This window comes from Pocillopora verrucosa, chromosome 9 (assembly GCF_036669915.1).
Source record: "Pocillopora verrucosa isolate sample1 chromosome 9, ASM3666991v2, whole genome shotgun sequence".
Lineage (NCBI taxonomy): Eukaryota > Metazoa > Cnidaria > Anthozoa > Scleractinia > Pocilloporidae > Pocillopora > Pocillopora verrucosa.
Window position 1 is genome coordinate 13,373,535 of NC_089320.1, and position 21,274 is coordinate 13,394,808.

The window sequence follows — 21,274 nt, forward strand, 5'->3', positions numbered from 1 at the left end:
TGATAGCAAAGTAATCCACCATGGATGCTACATGGAACTCTCACAAAATATTTTGTGTGCTTTATGTATCAATCAATTTGATGCTTCAAATTGGAAAAAAGAAAAAGTGAGTTTCACCAACTAAAAGAGTTCTCAATACAAAGATGAACTGACACTAAATTTTATTATTCACAAAATTGTCCTCATAATAAGAAGTTTGATAGAAGTCTTGCAAAAAATAATTTCTCATACAATTCGATGGTCTGAAAGATTCTCTTTCAAACAAATTTTATGGTAACCGTAACAGTATAAAATAAATATCTTGATTTGGATATATTTCTCAATCTTTTAAGTATCTCAAAATTATATTATCATAACATTGGTTAACACAAGGCAATAAGAACTAGTATAGCAAACCTTTGTGTCAGAAGGCCTCTGAGTGCTAAGAATGGGAATATCAATTCACTGAATGTTTATCACTGACAGGAACTTAAATGTGTGTGAAGGACTAGCATTGCTGAGATCAGTAGCTAAGAGGAAACATTTCTGCTCTCTTCCTTTAACCCTTAAATACCCAAGATCTGATTGTTAATTCTCCCTTCTAGTTGCAACACATTTACTTGTAAATAAGTCATGAGAATTTGATGTAAGATCAAGATAACTTCTGCCTGATAAGCTTCAGTATGATCATTATCTGTTTGCTGGATAGTGTTTGGATATTATAGGGAGAAGTTACATGAATCAGTCACTTTTGGGAGTTTTTAAATTGTCTAATGTTTTGGTCTGATTCTTTCAATGCTGTCTTGCCACCTAATAAATTACCACAAGTCGCAAACTCAAATGGTTTTCAATGTATCATGAGCATAAGTTGTCCTGGGCCAGATGGGTTTCAAAATATTATGAAATCTGTTAGTTACAGTTTCCCTCATGGGTTGATAGAAAGAAGGTTATAATGAAGTGGCTGTACAGGCTCTATTAAATAGTTTCCCATAAGATACAATGTACAAATGGCAAACTAAAACACATCTTGGTAAACAAAATGGGAATAACTTAAACTGAAGAATATGGTACAACAACAAGTACCACATCAAGAACAGCAGCAATAACAAATCTCCTCTACCTAGAGGGCTACAGCCTTTGCCTCGCTTTCTAAGCCATACTGAACAACTTCTGTGGTACTTCCTGTGATGCGTTCCTCTTAACACGATGTAGCGATATTCTCGTGAAACAACAAGGTAATCGTAAAGCTGAATGAAATTAATCTCAGGTAAGACATAGTTTGATGCTACTCTGGTTTGCAGATTTAATGAATGTAACCGAAGAAGTTACAATTCATAGACCCAACATTTCGACACTCCTGTCTAGTGCCTCCATCAGGGGTGATTTAACGCTGCAACAAGAGGTCCTTACGGAGATCGCTCGACCATCCAAGGGCTGAAATCATTACCATAGTTGCTTCGTATCTGAAGTCGCTCTGATTTTGTTCTAGGTCCTTGACATCTGTAAGAAGTTCTCAGTTCTCTCCACTACTTGATGGAAGGACGTGTCACATCAGCAAAGCATGAACTTTCGACACTAAGTCGGCTCTAATTCCGCCCGTCGATTTTGAATTAGATTTTTAAATCTACCTGAGATCTTTTGCTTCGAGTTTCTGGATGTCATCTAATGACGAAATTTCTATATTGTTGTATTAAAGAACCATTTTGAAGGGAGAAATCGCATTGGAAAGTGCATTAGAACGTGAAATGTCAGCGTATCAGCTGTCTGAAAGAACCGCAGGTGTCACAGTGACTGTGACACCGGGGCAACCCCAGCCTGGTTATCGTGTGTGCGCGGTTGCTAATCCAATATGGCGCCGGGAACTGTAAAAAAAGTCTATTGTGGAAGTATGATATGAAGTCCAAAAAGCCAGATCTTGGTGGCAGTAACAGCGTTTCTGCGACATGGAACGTTGGCTGGAAGGCGAACAAAGATGCTTGGATAAGACCAGGCGATTACATGACAGAGACAATACGGTGTAAGGATCGAAGACAAGAAACAAGATTACAGGAGAGATATTACTTTGGTTCAATATTAGCGAGAGTAAGGTAAGGGAAATTATGTCGTTTCATGAACAAGAACCAAATTTCTGCCATTTACTTTTCTGGAAGGTTAGTGAAATCTTTTGCGCGCGTAAGGTAACATTAGGAAAGCTGATTCAACAATGAACAAAATTTGAAATGGCTACTCATGTTCAAAAAAATTTATATTCTTAACCTTTAAGAATATTGTAAACATCCTGTCCCAAAGTTCTGGTAATTTCCTTAACGTCCCATCCCGTGGGGGGCTAACATAAGTAAGAGCAATTGTCTAGCAGATGAACAGAGTGAGATACACGAAGATTGAAGAAAATGTAAAATGGTTTCCGTGTTTATATAGCCTGATGTAAACACGCGGAAGGTTGGGAGCACACGAGATAAGCGTAGGAAACCACGACGCGAAGCTAAACTAATGAAAGAGGAACGAAAACCGTGTTTACATACGCTCATGTTAAATGGTTTTATGGCCAATCAGAGCGCGCGTACTATTTGAATTATTTTATGAAAATTACCAGCAAACGAAGCAATACTTTTCTCCATGTGAAATAATTAGCTTAATGCTCATGTAAACTCTTATACTCAGAGTGCCTTATAGGGTAGCTTAAGGGATATTTAGTCAAGGTTAAATCAGAAATCTATCTTTAGTTCAATATTTTGTTGGGCAAATATTCTACTCTCTCTTGTTTTGGGCTGTACCCTGATTTTTTGGTGTCCAGTGGAGAGGAGGCATCGTTCTTGCCATGGACAATGTATAATGAACATTTTTTTATTTCATAGAAAATGTACTTTTTGTTTTGTTTGGAAGGGGTATCCTTTGAAGCTCAAGGCATGTTTTCCAACTCTCCTTGTTTTTTCAAGAAGTCTCATGGATATAACAGACTCTTTCTCTCTCTTACACTTGGTTTAATCTCCTTCATTGAGTTCTCTTTAGACATGTTTTCCTATGATATAGTGGAAGTCAAGTTGAAGCCTTTCCATTTAAACTGTAGTTGGTTCTTTTTTTTTTTTCTTAGGCCCCAGTCACATAAGAGCTATTTTTTGTTTGTTTAAGTGAGAAATCTCTCAATAAAAAGTGTAAAACAAGTGCAACCCCCAATTTGAAAAACTGAAGAAGCCAGTATGAGTAGTGCCAACCCAAAAGATTGGCAAGAGAAAAGGGTCAGTTCTTTTGAAGCAATTCTTGTGAAATTTCTTTTCTATCTCTTTTTAAAGTGAGATGGGTTTGTGATTGACATATGAATCGATCAATGAAGTTTTGATCAAGAGATATTAGTTTCATGCAACAACTGACAAAATTTGGAAAAGTATTTGATTTTGGTCACTTTTTGCTCTAGTGTGACCTGGCCCTAAGGAAGTTTGTCCATAATTACAACTCTCAGTATGTGGCTTTTAAACAAATTTAGGAGTGAAGGGGTATGGAGTGAGAGATGGGAGACATGGTCTAAAACAAAACATACCCATATTTAAGATTTCAGTATGTTGATATTGCTGCTAATGCTTTTATGACCACCTCATTAAAACTTTAGGCAAAAACAATATTTTCTCATGGGCTTATATTGGGTATGCAAGAGAGGAAAGGAGATAAGGGTGCAAGTGGAATAATAACTTGATATTTTACTGTTCTTTACCCTCAGATGCCAGATGTACACTTATTCTACTCAAGGACAGGTGTCACGTGCAGGTATGTATTAACTGAAGAATACACTTTATAATACAGTAATAATTCATTATTTTAAGGCAACAAGCACTGACAAAATCTGACTGCTCACAGATGGTAGCTTATTCATACTGTCAAGCAAAGTGTAAATATATCCTAAATTATACCATGATGTTATATGTGTGGTAGTGGGATAAACATTTTATTTAATGCAATTAAAATTAGACATGTACATTTTGTGTTTTCTCCGGCCAATTTCTGTTAAGTATTTCAAAATAATTGTGTACTTTTTTTTTAATTTCACAACCTACTAAACTTGTTTAGTACATACAAAAAGAATCACCTGGCTTTTGTTCACTATGGGATAAAATTTTAAAAATGTTGATATTTTTTCATAAAGAGGGATCATCTACTCTGTATTATCTTTACGTTTACACACTGATTGTAATTGCATTTTCTCTCAGAGTGTGGCTGTATCAGGGTGACTTTTTGTCAAAAGAGTTTTGAGTTATTTCCAAGTACTTGAGTGACATACAGTTTTTGGCAAGAGACTTGAACAAAATGATCAACTTATAAATTTAGAGTGTGGGGAATATCCTGGATCAATAATCAACCATGTCCATATTTCAGTTTATTGGAGGTTGGCTTCTCTGTAAGATAAAAACAAAGCAGTGCTTACTTGTTGCCTCTCTGTGTGAGAGCTTCTACAACTGTCATCTTTAATTTTGCTTGAACATGTGCATAAGGGCTTATTAATTTTCACCCAACCAGCCTTTGTTTTAGGACTGTCGGATCATCATATTATTTGAATCTAAATGGGTACTGTATAAAAGCTAGTGTTGCTTGGTTTAAATTTATTTTGATACCTCATTCTCAACTGAATGTTAACAAGGTGTTGTCTTTTGTTGGATTTACTTTGTTAAAGGAACTACTACCATTTGCATTGTAGTGCAAATTATGCTAGAGAGGCTTGCTGAAGATGATCTCTTGCAAAACATATTAGCTTTTGAATGAAATGAAAGCCGTATAACTTTTTAGGCATGGTAGGTGTTGTTAATGTGTGAGCAAGATTATTTTATTGTTCTAAAATAAAGAGCAATATTATTGGGGCTTTGTTAATCAGTAAGTAAAAGGTGTTGTTTCATCATAAGGTTTTACTGACTGCAAAAAAATTTGATAATTCTTAATGATAATAAAGAATAAAAATACAATTTTTATCTAAAATCTGATCTGTGGTTTTCTTAGGCTAGCATATATTGCTTCCTATGTCATATTAGTTTGTGTTATTTAGTCTGCCAGAGCCTACTTGTGTACCAAATTACTCAGACTTTCTACTTGGCTTCATAGAATATATGTCTTACTGCTTGTTTCTTCTTTTCTGGCTAAGGAGAGTGACAACCAGAAATATATTAGCATCGCAATGCCATGTAGATATTCCATTGTAAAATCTTCCATATTCCAGCATTTCCCTGGTTTATGATTAGGAATTTTCTTAAAAATCCGGATTTTAGCTGATTATACCCACCATCAAATTGTTTGTTAATGCTCCCTGTGGTGTAGGACAGTGATTCTGCTGAACCGTAACAATACAAGGGGATTAACAGCTTTACTAGCGTGAAGTTTTTACTGGGTCTGGTAGAAGAACAGAAGAACTTTGTGCAGCCAGTCCAGAATGATGATAGAAATCATCTGAGTTGGAAATGTTTCAAAAAAGATATTTTGAGAGAAACAATGTCTTTACACTTATCAGAGATTGGGAAGAAGTCAGAAATGATAATGGGGAAACCTGGTTTTGGTGCTTGTTACTGTTTTACTTTGATATTACCTCCTGTTATAGGAAAGGTTATTATGACTGCTCTTGTGGTCCTTGGATATACCTAGATGAATTTTATTTTCTAGATAATTATTATGCTTGATTCACCCTAAATTCGCAAAGTTAAAGTTGCAAGATACATTTAGCTGCTATTGTGGATAACTGGTATTGAAAGGAGTAAAAACGACAGCATGATAGGTATTTATTGGAGACGTCGCAACCTCCTCCCCCCCAGCCCCAATCTCCTCCCCACCTCCCACCCATGTAAGAGAAGGAATAAGCACAAGATAGTTGCAGGGAGATTTCGATTTCATTCTCCGTGGGAAGGTAAAGTTGATAAAATAGCTGGAGATACTAGACATTTATCTGGCATCTCTTTGTCTTTTATCCACTAGATTTTCTTCTGTATTGTTGTTTTTTCAACTTGGAGAACGATTTGTAGGCTTTGCGTGCAGATCCGCGCCACTCTAAGTAATATTGAGACACTGCATACTACATGCAGTTAAGCTTATTTAGAATATTGTACAAGAAAAGTGCTATTTCAGCATCGCAGGCTAGCACAGACGAAGGAAATTATGGAAATTACAGGAAAAATAATCTTTACGGGCGGCTCTGCGCCCGATGCTCTTCCAGCTCCTTCGTATTTAACGGTGAAGTTTGAAGACGTGAGTTTGATGGATACCCCCTCAGTCAAGATCGGCGAATCAGTTGTCGACGTCACAAACATCTACAAGAAAGGAGAACCACTGATCTTCACCATTAAGTGCCCCAAACCGTCTCCCACACAACCAGATTACAGTGTTTCTGCCGTTTTAAATGTGGGCTGGAAACCAGACGGGAACTCGTGGATAAGGAAAGGGGATTATTTAAATGACACCATGCACCATATACCTTTGGAAGTTGGAAAAGATTCGTACAAGATGGACATCGAGGTGATTAAGTACCGATAAAAATAGTGAGCTTGGTAAGTGATTTTCAGCATATTCACCCCTGGTACATAATTGTAATGTGAGGTAAAGAACATAAATATTGATTTGATTTAAAACCAAAATGATTGCCTGTATGTTCACTTTTGGATACAACCCTGAAAGAGGAATACGTTACAGCACGGTTCACGTTGTTTTAGTGTCACCAGGGAAGTAGGTAAGACTTCCCTGAAGAGGTTCTCACACATCCAGTGTCTTATCAGCATTTTGGGCACACTGATACCATTACTAAACAACATGACAATCATTTTCTCTTCACTGAGAGGGGGTTACTAGCATCGCAGAACCCCCCTCTAACCATGCCTCAAGCTAAAACTGTATCATTGCTGCAGTTTTTCACTCAATTAAATGCAATATAAACTAGACTCAGAGACACATCGAAGGATTGAGGATATTTTAAGGTCATATAACAACTTTGTAAATCACATAATTTTTCATTGTGCCATTTACCCTCCCCCCTGAAATTCTGTTTCAGAGAATTTGGTCACATTTTTTAATTAACCCGTAGATCCACATCATTGAGATTTGGGAGTCTTATATGTGTCAGTTTGCATGCTATCCAAGCAGCAGGTGCCATCTTGAACCATTACTGATGGATGAGACCCTGCAAAAATTTGATGGTCAAATCCGTATTTATCATGTTTGTGAATACTTTCATCTTTTTTTCTTTCAGCTTGTCCTGGTTGTATTATTGGACAGGCTTCAAATTCACACTTTTACTCTGAATTTTTTTGATCTTATTAATTTATTTTGGGTTTCTATATTTGTCCTTACGAAGTACATGTGTGTGTAGAGGTGTGAAGGTTTGTCTTTGAATTTGAAAGTCTAGTATGAATAAAAAATTTACATTAACAGATGAAGATTTTTGTCACAAATCTATTTATTTTCATTAAATATATGTAGGAATTTCATTGATAAATTGATGCCTTGTCTAAAGTTCAATGGAGCTGTAGATGGTTTTCAGGATGTTTAAAAAATAAATGGTATTTTATGGATAAAAAATGTTCCATCATCTCTTTTTGGTCTTTGGAAAGCTATTGGTTTAAGGTGGACTTCTTGCTGAAGAGGGGGTGCTTGGGTCAATTTTTGCTGGGTATGTGCTGCTGGCTGCTTAGAACCTCTACTCCATTTAAGTCTATTCTTTGACCAATTATAAACCCATCTCAGTCACTATCAGTAACACAGTAAAAACTTCATAATTGTGAGCCTTCCAGAATTTTCTTACCCCAAAATATCCCAACAATGTGTGACTCCTTTCTAGAAACTCTATTGAAAATGCAACCCTGTGGTAGTCAATTCAGTGATGAAAATGGGACCTCATCCAATGGCTTATCCCCATTAGCCTATTAGAAAGTACTTCCCCTGGGACTACCAGCTGTTGCTTGCAAAGTGAGTCCATCACCCTCCCCTGGACTAGACAGTTGTGGAAATTTAGTCTAATTAGCCCTGTTTGCAGTTTATGCAATAGCTCCGTGCAGTTGGGTGCAGATGAGAAGTAAAGAGTAATGGCTGAATGTCACTACCTGAAAAACTATTCACTTACCCCTCCCCTAAACCAACATTAACCCTAATTTGTTATCAGTTGACTAAGAGTGACAATAATATGGACCTTTTGATTTAAGAGTTATTCCTAATTTCAAGAATTATTCTGAACAAAGGGATATCATAAGCAGCCAATGAGAAGTGAAAATTAATTTCCTGCATTAAGGGCCGTTTACATGAGTTTCTTCCTCATTATTGGTTATTTTGTTTCAGCTAGTGGATAACCTTTATTTCCATCGCTTTGAAAACGCAGGAAAGCCGCGTGCTCTCCGCGCGTCCTAATCGCGTTTTCAGTTCGTTACTCAGTCCATGTTCAACACATATTTTTGATGGGAATAACAAATAAATAAAAACACTCAAAGAAATTTAGCTCAAGCCTGCCTGTGGTTTATAATCTGAAGTATTTTAATTAGCAAATTACATCCAATAAATTAATGACAATTTACGGATTAATTATCGACGCAGAGACTGGTCAGACGTGTTTTTCAGAGGGGCGCCAATTTCCTTCCTGCTGTTTCCGCATGAGTTGTAGAGCCTTCAAGAGCCTCCCAGGTTTGTAGCTGGCAAACAAGAAATTTCGCAAAAGAATTAAGTTGAACTTTTAAGGACTTCTCTTTCAAACGCACATGCACAGAGCAAACTTCGACCCGAGAAGAACATTTACTTGCGCGCTTTACACCTTGTTTCATCGAATGTTGTTTTCATGAAAGGTCAGTTTTATAGTTATCTTGGGATAAAGAATAAGTTCGTTAAAGAAAACACACACACAAAAAAAAAAAAGAAAAATGGGGGAAGAGATGGTAACATCTTTTAAACAAAAGACAAAAATTGCGCGCGCGTCAAGAGTTTGGCCTCACACGTGTCATGAACCTTGCTCAGATCAATTAGAAACCTCATTCAGGAAAAAGTTTCGTGTGGATCCTCAAATTATTAAACATTTAAAAAGAGGAAATGTGAAGTGAAAAATAAGATATTAAATTACGTAATTACGTTAGATTTAAACTGGGTGCACTGAAGGAAAATGCAACCAAAATTAAGTATACGTCAACTTCACGCTGTAATGGCATCTTCTTATTAACCAATTAACCAAATAAGCTAATTACAATTAAAAATATTTAGAAAGGAAAGTTATTTTTTTTAGCTTGCGTTATCGTCTTCTAGAATCAGAGTAAATCATGATTGTGCGAGGTGAACTATTTCCTGGCTATTCATTAGCAACCAGAAGACATTGTTCAGTAGGAAAGATAGCATATAAAATTAAGAGAGACAAAGAAGAAAAAGTCGCCGAGGCTGCGCACAGGAAAAGGCGAGCTCGAGGGCGCAAAGGAAAACGAAATCATCTATACAAAGGGAGAGCGAAAAACGAGACAAACGAAATCTTCGGATCGGAGGAAATAGGAATGCAGTGAAAAGCGAGTCAACGGAAAGCAAAGAGAAAGCGTAGCGAAATGACCGAGATTTAGTAGAATCAGCCCTGAGGGACTGTTGAGAAAAACGAAACATGAAAATTGGGAAAGAGCGTAGAGAAAACGAAATCGTGAAACGAAAGTGGGAAGAAAATGGATCATGGAATCAATTTAAGGGACGGCGAAAGATTGTTTCTTGTCAGATCGCAGTTTGTAAGATAGCGTAGAGGAAGCAAAACAGGAAAAGCTGGAGAGAGCACGAAGAAAAGCGAGACATTGAAATCAGTAAACAGAGTAACAACGCGCAGGAAAACAGTGAAAACGCAGCAAAGCAAAGTTTTTACTCTGCTGATTGTGAGTGCTGAATGCGCGCGTGAAAAGGCGAACTCGCGGAATCGGTAAAAAGAACGCACAGGAGAACAAGATCATGCAAATAAAGGGAGAACGCAGAGAAAGAGTGCAGTGCAACGAAAAGAGACGAGAGGAATCAGCAGACAACGTAGAGAAAAGCGAAATCATGAAAATAATTAAGGGACAGCACAAGGAAAGACGAAATAGCGGAATCAGTGGGTGTGGAGAGAATTGCATCGGTGTAGAGGGCGGAGAATGATGATTTTGCAGAAAGCGTATAAGAATCAAAATTTCAGTAAAGAAAAATATCAATTAGGGAATTATTGCTTGATCCAATTCCAAATTCTCCAAACTAACATCACATGAATCGTAAGGTAGACAGTAAGGAGAATTACAAATGAAATCTTGGGAGTTAAAGGGTTAAGACATCGTAAATTTCTTTTTACATTACAGAGTAGTACCAAGGATTAATTAAAAGCTCCTTTCTTCCTGTTTTCTGGCGATCTTAAGAGAGCTGCTTTCTTCCCTGGTTCAGAGCACAGGTGAGGCAACTTTTATGATCCGCCATGTTTTACAAGCAACCACCTGCACAGCTTCGAGGAATGAGGAGTTTTAGGATTGACGGAAGCATCGACGTCTGACCCTTGAACACAACTCACGGATCAAGATATGGACTCAAATCTTTTTTCGGGATCCTCAAATTTAAGCTTTAGAAACGATTTCCGTGGCCACCACCGTATCTTGACAAAACGCTGTCTTTGATTCAGTGTGCCTATCGAGTTTCGGCTGATGCAATGTAAATGACTCAGGAAACATGAAACAGCCCTACTTCGCTAAAGAGAAAGATCGTTAAGGTGAGGATCGCTGATGTACAAATTGGTGGACTGAGACGCTATCAATTCACTGAAGGACGAGCCAGCTGCTCAAAAAATAGAATCAGTGACAAAATGAACTGACATGACACTACTGAACGAACGGTTTCGTCTTTAGGCCACTTCTGCTACTCCCTCTTCCCCGAGGGTGGGGCAGAAGAGCGTGGTTGCGTTGGGACTGACGCCTGTGACTGAACAGTTTCTCATTTCCTTTCTACCTCCTCTTTCCCTTTTGAAATCTGATCTTTGCTTAGTCATTCTTGTCTTTCCTTAACGCCTTAGACTCGTTCGCAGAGCCGAGATCTTTGGTCAGGACTACGGATTGCAAACATAGCTCTGGTGGCAGCTGTCCCAAGTTTTCAAAGAAATTCGACGCTCATAGTGATTTTTGACATTTTGTCCATGTTATTGACCAATCAGATGTCAGGATCGGAAAAGGGATTTCTTCTGCTTTTTTTTCACTGAGACACTGTTTAAAAGAATCGCGCCTCTCAAAATGAGACTCCCAATATCCTCAAAGTATTGCGTAATATTTTAGAGGCGTGTGGATGGATATTTTACATTAGTTCTTATGTAGTTTATCCTTCTTAGCCACAAGCAGGTGCTTATGTTCAATGAATCCTTCAGGAAATGAAGATGTCAAGAAGAGACAGTATGTGACCAGATCAAAATTATTCAACCATGACACGGTAAGCAACGCATCTTTTTCAGCAGAAGAAGTGTGATGTTAATTTGTTTGTATGTGGTCCTTTTTGTAAAAAAATTGGTATTTTATCTTTTCTTTCATTTCTTTACTAAGGAAGCACCAGTACATTCAAGATACAAGTCATGATAAGCCTTCGACACTCGTGATAGACATATTCCATGAACGTCACACAACACCGTGCAGCATCCGAAGCATACACACAAACGTCACAATGCAGTTCAAAAAGTAGCAAGCAGCATACAGATAAGGAAGACAAACGTCGCACAACAAATCACACAAAATAATTACACGTAATAGATCATATCATATAGGCAATCACACGGCAGATAACGCATTACGCATAAAGGTCACGCAAAGGCACATACACTCTCTTTCTAGTAGGGGACTTCTTCATAAACTTTTTGTCAGAGGACTCTGTCTGGTTGGGGAAAGGTCTGACCAACTGACCAACAGCGACTGTACTGTTTAACATGACACCATCAGAAAAATCACCCATGCAAATCACAAACAAACTAACTGAATTGCTTACCCAACTGCTGACTCAGACCTCCTTCCCCAACTAAATCAGATCTCGCTTTTAGGGCAAGATGAGGTGGTGGCGCCACGGAGTCTGCGTGGAGTAAAGTCACACTCACCTCTCGGGGTGTGGCGACCCCGCCCAATCCAAGTCTCCTTCCCCGCGGGATCCAATGCCGGACCTCCCTGGGAACAGCCGCTATTTTCTTCAGATCAGCAATGAATGTTATCGTGTATGTTTCATAGGCGGTAACATGTTGGTCTCGGTTTTTTTTTTATCAATACTTATGAAGCTTGTCCCCTTCTCAACACTCCTCTCCTACAACTGCCTTCTCGCATATCACGTATCAGGATCAATAAACGGGTTTTTAGCCCCTTGTTGGCACTGGTATCGCTGTTGCGACAAGGCGTTGTTACTTGCGCCGCTTACTTTCCTTTCTGCTTTGACACTGCTGTCAAAGTTTTTCTCTCTTTTGAAATCGATATTGCGATCGTTTGTTCGATAGAGCAGTATCGATATGGCTAATATATTACCGCCTCTGCTCCTTTAAAAATAATCGATATCATTGATGGTATCACTAATTATGGCTATTATAGCTATCCTATCGGTTTGCAGTTGATAGTGACTAGGTCATTGTCAAAGTCAAGATGTCTACAAGTTGTATATTTAAGAGCAGAGGTGGCAATATCCTTATGCGCTCAAGAACTTCAAAAAGCTCCAGATGAAAAGCAAGTTCCAATGGTAATATTTTAGGTGACACTTTTTGCCGCGGCGATCATTTCATAAATCAGGCATCCAATCATAACAGATTCCACCATTTGAGTCAGGGGGCGGTGGAGGGGGATTGGAGTCGGGTCCCGCTAAACGTAGGTGGCTTCCTACGGCATTGGAGAGAAAGGAGAGTTAGTGGTTGCATAACTGTCTGAGAGTTCGAGTTTGTGACTGATTTTTTAATTGATCCCCCTGAAGGTGTCAGCCAAAAAGAAATCGTGCGCTTTGTTTTTGTTCACGTAATTTTTATGCAGAAAAACTATGACTATATTATCTTGCCCGTCTAAGTCTTCTTAAAAATCTTTTTCCCTTCCTATATATCTTACGCTTCTTAACTTCACAATGACATTGACGACTTCGACTTAAAATACAAACTTTTACTGACGGAGACAATGAATAGCACATTTCATCACAAGTTCAGGTGGCTGGAAATGAAAGAACGGTCAATTGGAAGCTGGGAAGACAAACGAAAGGACATAATGTCTGAACCGGAAGTCGACGAATTTCCCCGAAAACCCTCAGGGGGAGATGGGGAGAGAGGGAGGGAGGGAGTGGGAGAGAGCAGAACGTGACATCCTCGTCATTTTCTGAGAAATACAGATAAAACATTTCATGGTGGAAGCCGACTCGAAGCTAAAGAAGACTTTCGGGTGAGGCTCGACTTGTCGCCAGCTTAAGAACGCTTACGCCACTATGCAGAAGGGGAAAGCTGCAACTTCATTGCCTACCACAGTTCTTTCTAGGGGACCATCACAGCAGTATCCTTGTCATTTTATCCGCAGGGTGAACGTGATGCTTGTGAATACTTATCGAGAGAAATCCATATTGGATTTTTGTTCCTCGTTGTGTAAGCCTTTGTTACGTCGTGTCAAATTTTCCAAACCAAATTTTTGTTGTTATCCTTCATTCCTTGATGACAGAAATACCCGTGAGCCGCCTTCGTCACAGCAAAGTAAGTCTTGATTCTTTGGAATTTCCAAGTGAAATCTGTAGATCGTCGAGAGGGATGAACAGGACAGGGTGAAATTGCTGACGTTTGCAATTGTACGAAAGAACAAGGATTTCCGTGAATTTCAACGCAATTGATATGTCTATTAATTTCTTTAGGACCTGACGATTTCAATCAAAGACAACAACAGACTTTCCCGGTAAATAATTTTTATCTTCTGTAATTCATGTCATATTTTCGTCGACGATCCCACCGATGCTGATGTTTGTTGTCTCGTAGAATTTTGTGACTTTTTTTTGTAGCTATTCTGTGTACAGGTGTTTTGTTCCGTTTCATTAAAAAGTGCTTAGTCACCTAAGATCTAAGCTTTTATAGTGGTTGGTTTGCGAACTGCCCTGTTTGGTTATTATTTTAGGAAAAGTATTTTGTAATTTACTTCCGTGAAGAGGTAGGATCATCGGAAATGTTTGTACATAATTTACGGAAGGTAATGAAAATTCCCAGTCAGGGATTTAAAAGAGGGGAATGTATTTGCAATCCTTTAGTTTTGTTCCTTCTTTTATATGCGTTGAAATATTTTATAATGGAAATGATTTGCTCTTCTGGCTTAGATAGACTGAAATATCGACGGGCTCACAGACATCCTTAATTTGGAGCAAACATTTTCATCAATTTCATCCGATCCTGTGTGACAAACACAGTTTTGTATTTCGTTTGGTGATCTCCGGTTTTCATTCACTTGTTATTTGATTAAACTAGGATTTTGTCGATCAGTAGCCTGGCTGGTTCGAGACGGGCGGGGCGAGAAACCGGTGGCAGAATAGATTAGGTAAAAGTAGAATTTCTGTTCAGGAAGAGACTGAGTAGCAAACAATTTATGGTGAAAACACAAACATTTAGCAAAAGTTTAAGTCTTTCAGACCACGTTCAGAGTTGCAGAGGATAGGAACTCAAAGAGTGACCCTAAATAATATTTCTCTTCCATATAAACATTGCTCAACAAAATGTTACCAACTTCAAGATTATGTTGAGCAATCAACATCAGGTTACCTTTTGTTTGAGCTTGGTTATTAAGCTAAATGGTTCTCGACTTTGTTCAGTCCTTTCCCAATTTCTTCATGCACAACAGAACATTTTAAAATCGAACTATTTTTAATGGAATGTACATGATGGGGATTTCAAAATGTGTTGAAGTTTCAGTTTCAGTTTCAGTTTCAGGCAAGTATAATTATTACTTTGTGTAAGATATATTGGCCAGTAAATGTTTTTCCTTTTTTCTTTAAACTTAATATTTGCTTCATATGCGGATAACAATTTTTTGAGTCATCTTTGTTTAATTGGAAAAAAAAACTCATTGATAGTGTGTAGAGTGGTATGTTGCAATCAGATCGCCACATTAGGGTTTGGATCTCACACCCATCTGATTGCTGCATTAGGATATATATCTCACACCAATCAAATTGGCGCATTACAGTATGTATCTGGCACCAATCATATCATAGCATTTGGATATTGTTTTCTTGCAAATGATGTCATGAAATTAGGAGGCTGTGCACAAAGAATGACATTAACTAGAAATTTTGGGCTCATTATTTTGATAAGTGTTATTATTGTGGCCTTTGTAAGAGCCTCGTCGCGTGAGGTTGAGATTTATTGGGATAATTTTTAAATTAACACGTGTTTTTCCACTCCTTTTCTCGCAACACACACACCAAACAACTGACATTCCATCATGTACTGTGAAAACAACATCTAAAGTCCAATCAGAACATACCAGACCATTGCTCTACATGAACATTGGACAATTTTTCATGTACTTGAATTGTATTCTACCAATCAAATCCCATTTCTCCATATTGGACCTCGCTCTGTCACATGCCATTTCCTTGTAAACAACCTGCATTTTATCACGTATTCTAACCGCATTATCCAACACCACAGAAAAAAATTCACATGAAACTTTGTGCTACTGATAGTGAATTTTCCACATGTTCTCCTGCATTTTGAATTTTTCTGCAGATAAAACTTGCTTTTAGCTACCTTGGACTCAACCCAATCGCATGTTAATTCCTTGTGAACAACATGCATTTTTTCACATCACACATACACACAGATCGAGGGCAAATTAAAGTCAAGATAGGCAACAACCAGTCAAGGAACCTTCTTCAAAATATTATCCTTTTCTCTGGCTCAGTGTATTTTCCCTTGTACTAGATTGCAATATATCTTTGGTTAGGGTATATTGGAGATACAACAGTTTCAGTTTGCTTTTTGCAGTAAAAATACTTGGAATTATGTTTTTGAGTCGACTAACTGTAGATGAATAATTTGATTTTCTTTCTGTTAGAGAAAAGGCCGTAAGCATAGTCTCTTTTGCAACCATTATTTGGTCTTGTCACACAGTGGCTCTCTCTCCAACAGGGAAGAGAGGGCATTGTGTAACAAGACCAAACAATGGCTGCAGAGACAACAGTAGTGATACATTTTATCTTTGCTTCGAGGTATTTAGATGATAGAGACAATAGACCACAAAATACCTGTGTAATGTGATATTTTTGATTTATTGAAAGTTATGAAAATATCAGGAACATAAACTGTCCCATCTCGACTTACCCAGCTAAAAAAGTAACTCTTGCATGCTACGTATGCCTATGTTTTTCTTGGTTTGGAAATGAGTGTGAATACGTAAGTCTTATGGGTATCCTTTTTAGTTTGGAAAAAATCCTAAGATGACAAGATTCTTACTGTATCAAAACACCTTATTCTCATTTTTAGATTACCAACTTCCTTGACTCAATAACTTGAAACATAGAGTTTGGCTTTTTGCTCACATAGTTCATGTATGGTGGATTGTATTGGTTTTGAATAAAGAGATGTCATTCTCTAAAAGGTTTCTTTTCCAAAATAGGGAAGGTAATAAATTTGCTATTGACAGTGTATAGTTATACAAGATATGGCTTAAATTCTGCTTGTAGAGTATTGATCTGTTCATTACTGTTTTTTCATGCACAGGTTGATAATGGGCAAATTCCTGGTCCACTGCAGATGCAGTACAGACCTCAGCAACCCATGTCAGGGGCATTTCCTCCTGTATCAGGCCCTTCCCAGGGTCCTGGCCATTTTGTTTTTACTCCTCAACAAACAGGATATCCAATGGGACAGCTGTCAGGTCCTTTGTATATTCTTAGGGCCCCTGCCACTCCCATGAATACAATACCGTGGTACAGTCCTAGTCAAAATTTTGAGCCACGCGCACGGGAGAGGAAAATAATTCAAATAAAAGATCCAAATAGTAACAAAGATGTGACACAGGAAATTCTTAATCGTCAACCATCAGGAAGTGTATCAGGAAGTGTATCAGGAAGTGCATCAGGAAGTACTGGGGGTACACCAACAAACACCCCAGATATATCAGGACAGTCCAGTCGTTCAAGTACACCTCCACTAACATCACAGCAACAAGATATGCGAGCACAGTTTGCAGCGCAGGTAGCTGCAACTTTATCTAGTGACACAGATAAAAACAAAAAACCTGGAGACATAATTATACAGAAGCCATCAGTAAATAATAAGTTGACTGTAGGTGCTCCCAAATTAAAATCTGTAGCTGATACATCAAAAGATTACTTGTCAAGGCAAACAGAAATTAGTGCAAACATGACTGCTGTAACAGAAAGAAAATTGGCTGAACAGCTGTTAGGAAAGAAGTTAGGAAAACAGGTAAAAGAGGAGTCCAAATCAAGACAACCCAAAAAACAGGACAATCAGCAAGTTCCCAAAGTTGAGCTAACCCTGGAGGGATCTGTAGGAGAAGAAATTATGCTAAAAGCTCCTCAATCAGAGAGTGCAGAAGTTGAGGAGATGGTCAATGGGCATGAGGCTAAGGCTAAAACTGCAAGTGTTACAAAGAACTCTACTGATGTTCAAGGAGCAGGTTTGTATATCTACTCTATATACTCTTACCCCATAAAAGTAGATTGCCATGGTTGCAGAGGTTAAAAGCCAAGTCTGATTCCATTGCTGGTTGTTGAATTGAGAAAAGATATTTGTTTTTGAAAACAAATTTTTAAAGGCAAAATTTTTAAAATCAGTTGTAGATCATACTATAATTTGGTCACTTGATACAGATATGAATACCACTGTGTGCAGTGTTCATAAATGGCTATGTGGAAGGACCTAGACTGTATGACAATGAATTAAAATTGACTGAATACATTGTGTGAAAATGAGACAGGTTAAATTTGGATCTGTGCTCAGTCAGTTTTAGCCCCATTTAATGAAGTTGAAGAAATTTGGGCAATCCATTAGAACATTAAGCTAGTAATTTTTTGTGAGGCACAACTTTTATATTGCTTTCTTTTGGCTGTGTGGAAAAATATAGGGCTGGCTATTTTTCTATCAATTTTAATTTTTGCTTGAACTCTGATATGCCAAAAGTGTTTGTTTGTGGTATCAACACTTCTTAATCTGTACTGAACTAAAGTTGTAGTCATTTTTCCTGATCAATTTTCTTAGTTAAGGGAGACAAATATAGATATTTGTGAATTCCATTTCATTGCAAATAAAAAAGTTGCATTGTTGGTTTGTTCTGACTTGTATGTAATGAATGTCACTTCCATTTCAACAGAGGCATCCTTTCCAGACCTTGATGAAAAGCCTAAAAAACAAGATGGGGAAAGGCTCACATATGAAAGGGATTTCTTGTTGCAGTTTCAGACCCATCCAATGTGTATGTTGAAGCCTGAAGGTCTGCCTGATTTAGAAATTGTTCTTGGCCAAGCAAGAACTCCCTCCAGATCACGATTTTCTCAGAACAGGTAAAACAGGCCAGGCAATGCATATGTCTCTCTACAAACATCCTTAATATAATGTTGACTCTGATGGTTCTTTGAAAAGATCTGCATGGTATACCGCCCCCATAGCTCTGAATTATCTGGCTTTTACTGAATGGTTTTCCTTTTGTGCTCAGTTATTTTCCTATTTTTATGTGCATTGTAACTTAAGGTTTTGGCATTTTCCATTACTCTGTGATCTTCACTGGCTGCTCTGTGCAGATGCCAACTGGTAAGATAAATAACCATTGAACTGGCTCTACCCTGCTGTCACTGATGCCAGCAGTTCCACATGTATTCAGGAAATTTCTGTAGTAAAAGCACTGCTGTTGAGGGAATGGTTTTGTCTATTCTAAAACTAAGAGCTATTCAGCATATATATATATATATATATATATATATATATATATAACTGTTTATATTAGTATATAACAGTATATACACCACTGTTTGTGATACTACTTGTGTCATTTGTTCATTTTAAGTTGTGTTTTTACTCTTTCTGTTGCAGGATGCAACCCAAAGATGGTGGTGAAAATATGTTTTTACCTGCATACCTTAGGCAAAATTCAAGAGTATGTCACTCAGTTTAGTTTTGCTTTTTCTGTTGTATTTGAACTATACAAGATGTTAGAGACGTATATATTGATTATACTCTAGCTATCACAAGAAAACAAAATACGTACATGGTAAAGTGAATCATTTGGTGTAACTGTGATTTTTATGAAGAGTAGCTCATGGTAGCAGGTAGATCTACCTGTAATGCACTTGCTACCTGCTTGAAGCCTTCACATAATACATCTTTGTAGTCCTAACATACACCTTCAAATAGGTTTTCACCAAAGCACAACTACATGACATAATTTAGCATTGACCCTAAAATGTAGGAAAGTCAAAACCTTAAAAATTTCCCAAGGTGCTGAAATCTCACTAGGAATAGAAGATTCTCCATGCAGGCCTTCAAAACATCTTGGGGCCCCCATTGTTTTTAAAACCATCATAAGAGATGTCTACTGCGCACCCATCTTTGATCAAATTGGATAAAAATTCTCAACAGCTATCTCCTTAAAAATTGTAGAATAACTCCTCAAACTAAAGTGCAGGACATAGAAATGTAGAAATAAATTAACCCAATAGCTTAATTTTTTTATTCACATTTTGCTTTACCATGAGGGTATGAGTAACCTATAGTACAAGATTTTAAATTGCTCTTACAGTATCAAAATTGTCACTGCAAATTTAAGGGCTAAAAACTTAATTTTACATCATTGTTAATGTTGATTAAATGACCTGATTTGATTACAGCAACTGAAAAGAACAAAGAAAAGATGAGTGTGACCAAGTGAAGCTGCAAAATATGACCTCAGTGAAGAACAGATAAAGACTGAGGTATGTTTTCCAAGTATGTAAATATAAATTTAGGTTTACTAATGAAGTGATGGCACAGGAGGAAGAATTCATATTGTCAGCAACACACTAATCCTCTGTCATGTGATGTATAATGATTTTGATACAATTGTAAATAGATGATGGACCGTTGGTGAAGTTATTTATCATTGTAATTTGATATCCTATAAGTATGTTGTGATAGTGACAGAAGCAAATACTCTAGTTAAATACAGTGCATAATTATGATACGAGATGATATTTTACCTTGTGGTCCTTTGAAACAATTGATAATGGTGATGTTTTGGTTTCAAGCTGAGATAATTTACATAGAGTATATTTCAGTGGAGTGTTGTTGAACCAAAGCCATAGTATTCACACTACAACAAAGAACAAAGGTGGATACAAAAAGAGCCTATTTGAACTCAAAAGTTAAAACAAGCACATTGTGTGAAGTACAGGAAAGCATGAGTCGGCAGGTGACTGTTGATGAAGCTACATTCAGTGTGGCTTAATTATGCATATAAAGATGTGCTGATGCCTCATTGCTGTGAGTAGATAAGGTTAAGGAATAATCATTAGTCTGTATGAAGGCACAGAACGTTTTTGGCAATCATGTATCTGTCTGATTGAGTGATGAAATTTGATATCTTTTTTTTACACAGAAGTGATGAAAATGTGACCTCATCCAGTGGCACACCTCCATTAGCTGATTAGTAGAAAGTACTTCCCCTGGGACTATACCAGCTGCTGCTTGCAAAATTAAAAAATGTAGAGCAATTATTGGTGGGGCTTTGTTAATCAGTAAGTAAAAGGTGTTGATAATTTTAAATGATATTGTGGAATAAAAATTCAACTTTTATCTCAAATCTGATTTGTGGTTTCCTTAGGCTAACATATTGCTTCCCATGTCAACTTGTAAACTCTGCTCTCAAGGTATAAAAGATTATCATACAAAATCAATGAATGGATGAGAAAGGATACATTTATGAGTTGGATGTCATATCTGCGTGTTTCATCTTAGTCAGCTGGAGCCTACCGTATTTTACTCGTGTATAAGTCGACCTTTTATGACCAAAAAATCACCCTCGACTTCTACACGAGTCATACACAAAGACCTGACCCAAGGAATCCAATAAATTAGCATAACAATTGCCTGAAGTCCGTTAGGAATACCGAGTTTATTAAACCAGTTCTAATTGTGTGCGAGCTTTGTCACTTTTCAGCGCATTCTTCATCAACAAAAAAGTTTGAAATAATAAATTTTAAGTGGCTCAACACAGAGCTACTGGAGCTGATTTCTATTGTGTCTGCGGACTGTAGGGCAGACATTTTTGCTTGTAGCTTCGCTGCTGTTTACGGTGCTGAACTTTCGTCTTCATCGAACGATTTCAGTAGCTCAATGACCTGGCAAATGTTGTTGTCTCGC

The 21,274-nt window shown here is 37.6% G+C and overlaps 2 protein-coding genes across 3 annotated transcripts; both read left to right on the forward strand.

The window, feature by feature from the left end:
- The first annotated feature begins 1,841 nt into the window (after positions 1–1,841).
- On the forward strand, positions 1,842–5,815 carry LOC136283600 (uncharacterized). The gene is made up of 3 exons (XM_066172677.1): positions 1,842–2,066; positions 3,692–3,738; positions 4,179–5,815. Exons 1-3 carry the CDS (start codon positions 1,873–1,875, stop codon positions 4,238–4,240), a joined length of 303 nt encoding a protein of 100 aa, XP_066028774.1. The 5' UTR covers positions 1,842–1,872; the 3' UTR covers positions 4,241–5,815.
- Positions 5,816–13,256: 7,441 nt separating this feature from the next.
- Positions 13,257–20,714, forward strand: LOC131775409 (uncharacterized). Of its 2 annotated transcripts, none has more exons than XM_066171647.1 (8): positions 13,257–13,436; positions 13,599–13,630; positions 13,786–13,826; positions 16,640–17,561; positions 18,255–18,444; positions 18,971–19,034; positions 19,765–19,848; positions 20,511–20,714. In XM_066171647.1, the coding sequence occupies exons 1-7, from the start codon at positions 13,372–13,374 to the stop codon at positions 19,789–19,791; spliced, it is 1,341 nt and encodes a 446-aa protein (XP_066027744.1). In that variant the 5' UTR covers positions 13,257–13,371; the 3' UTR covers positions 19,792–19,848; positions 20,511–20,714. The 2 variants fall into 2 exon arrangements, with proteins under 2 accessions (XP_066027744.1, XP_066027745.1); XM_066171648.1 differs by having other exon boundaries at positions 20,514–20,714.
- Positions 20,715–21,274: the final 560 nt, after the last annotated feature.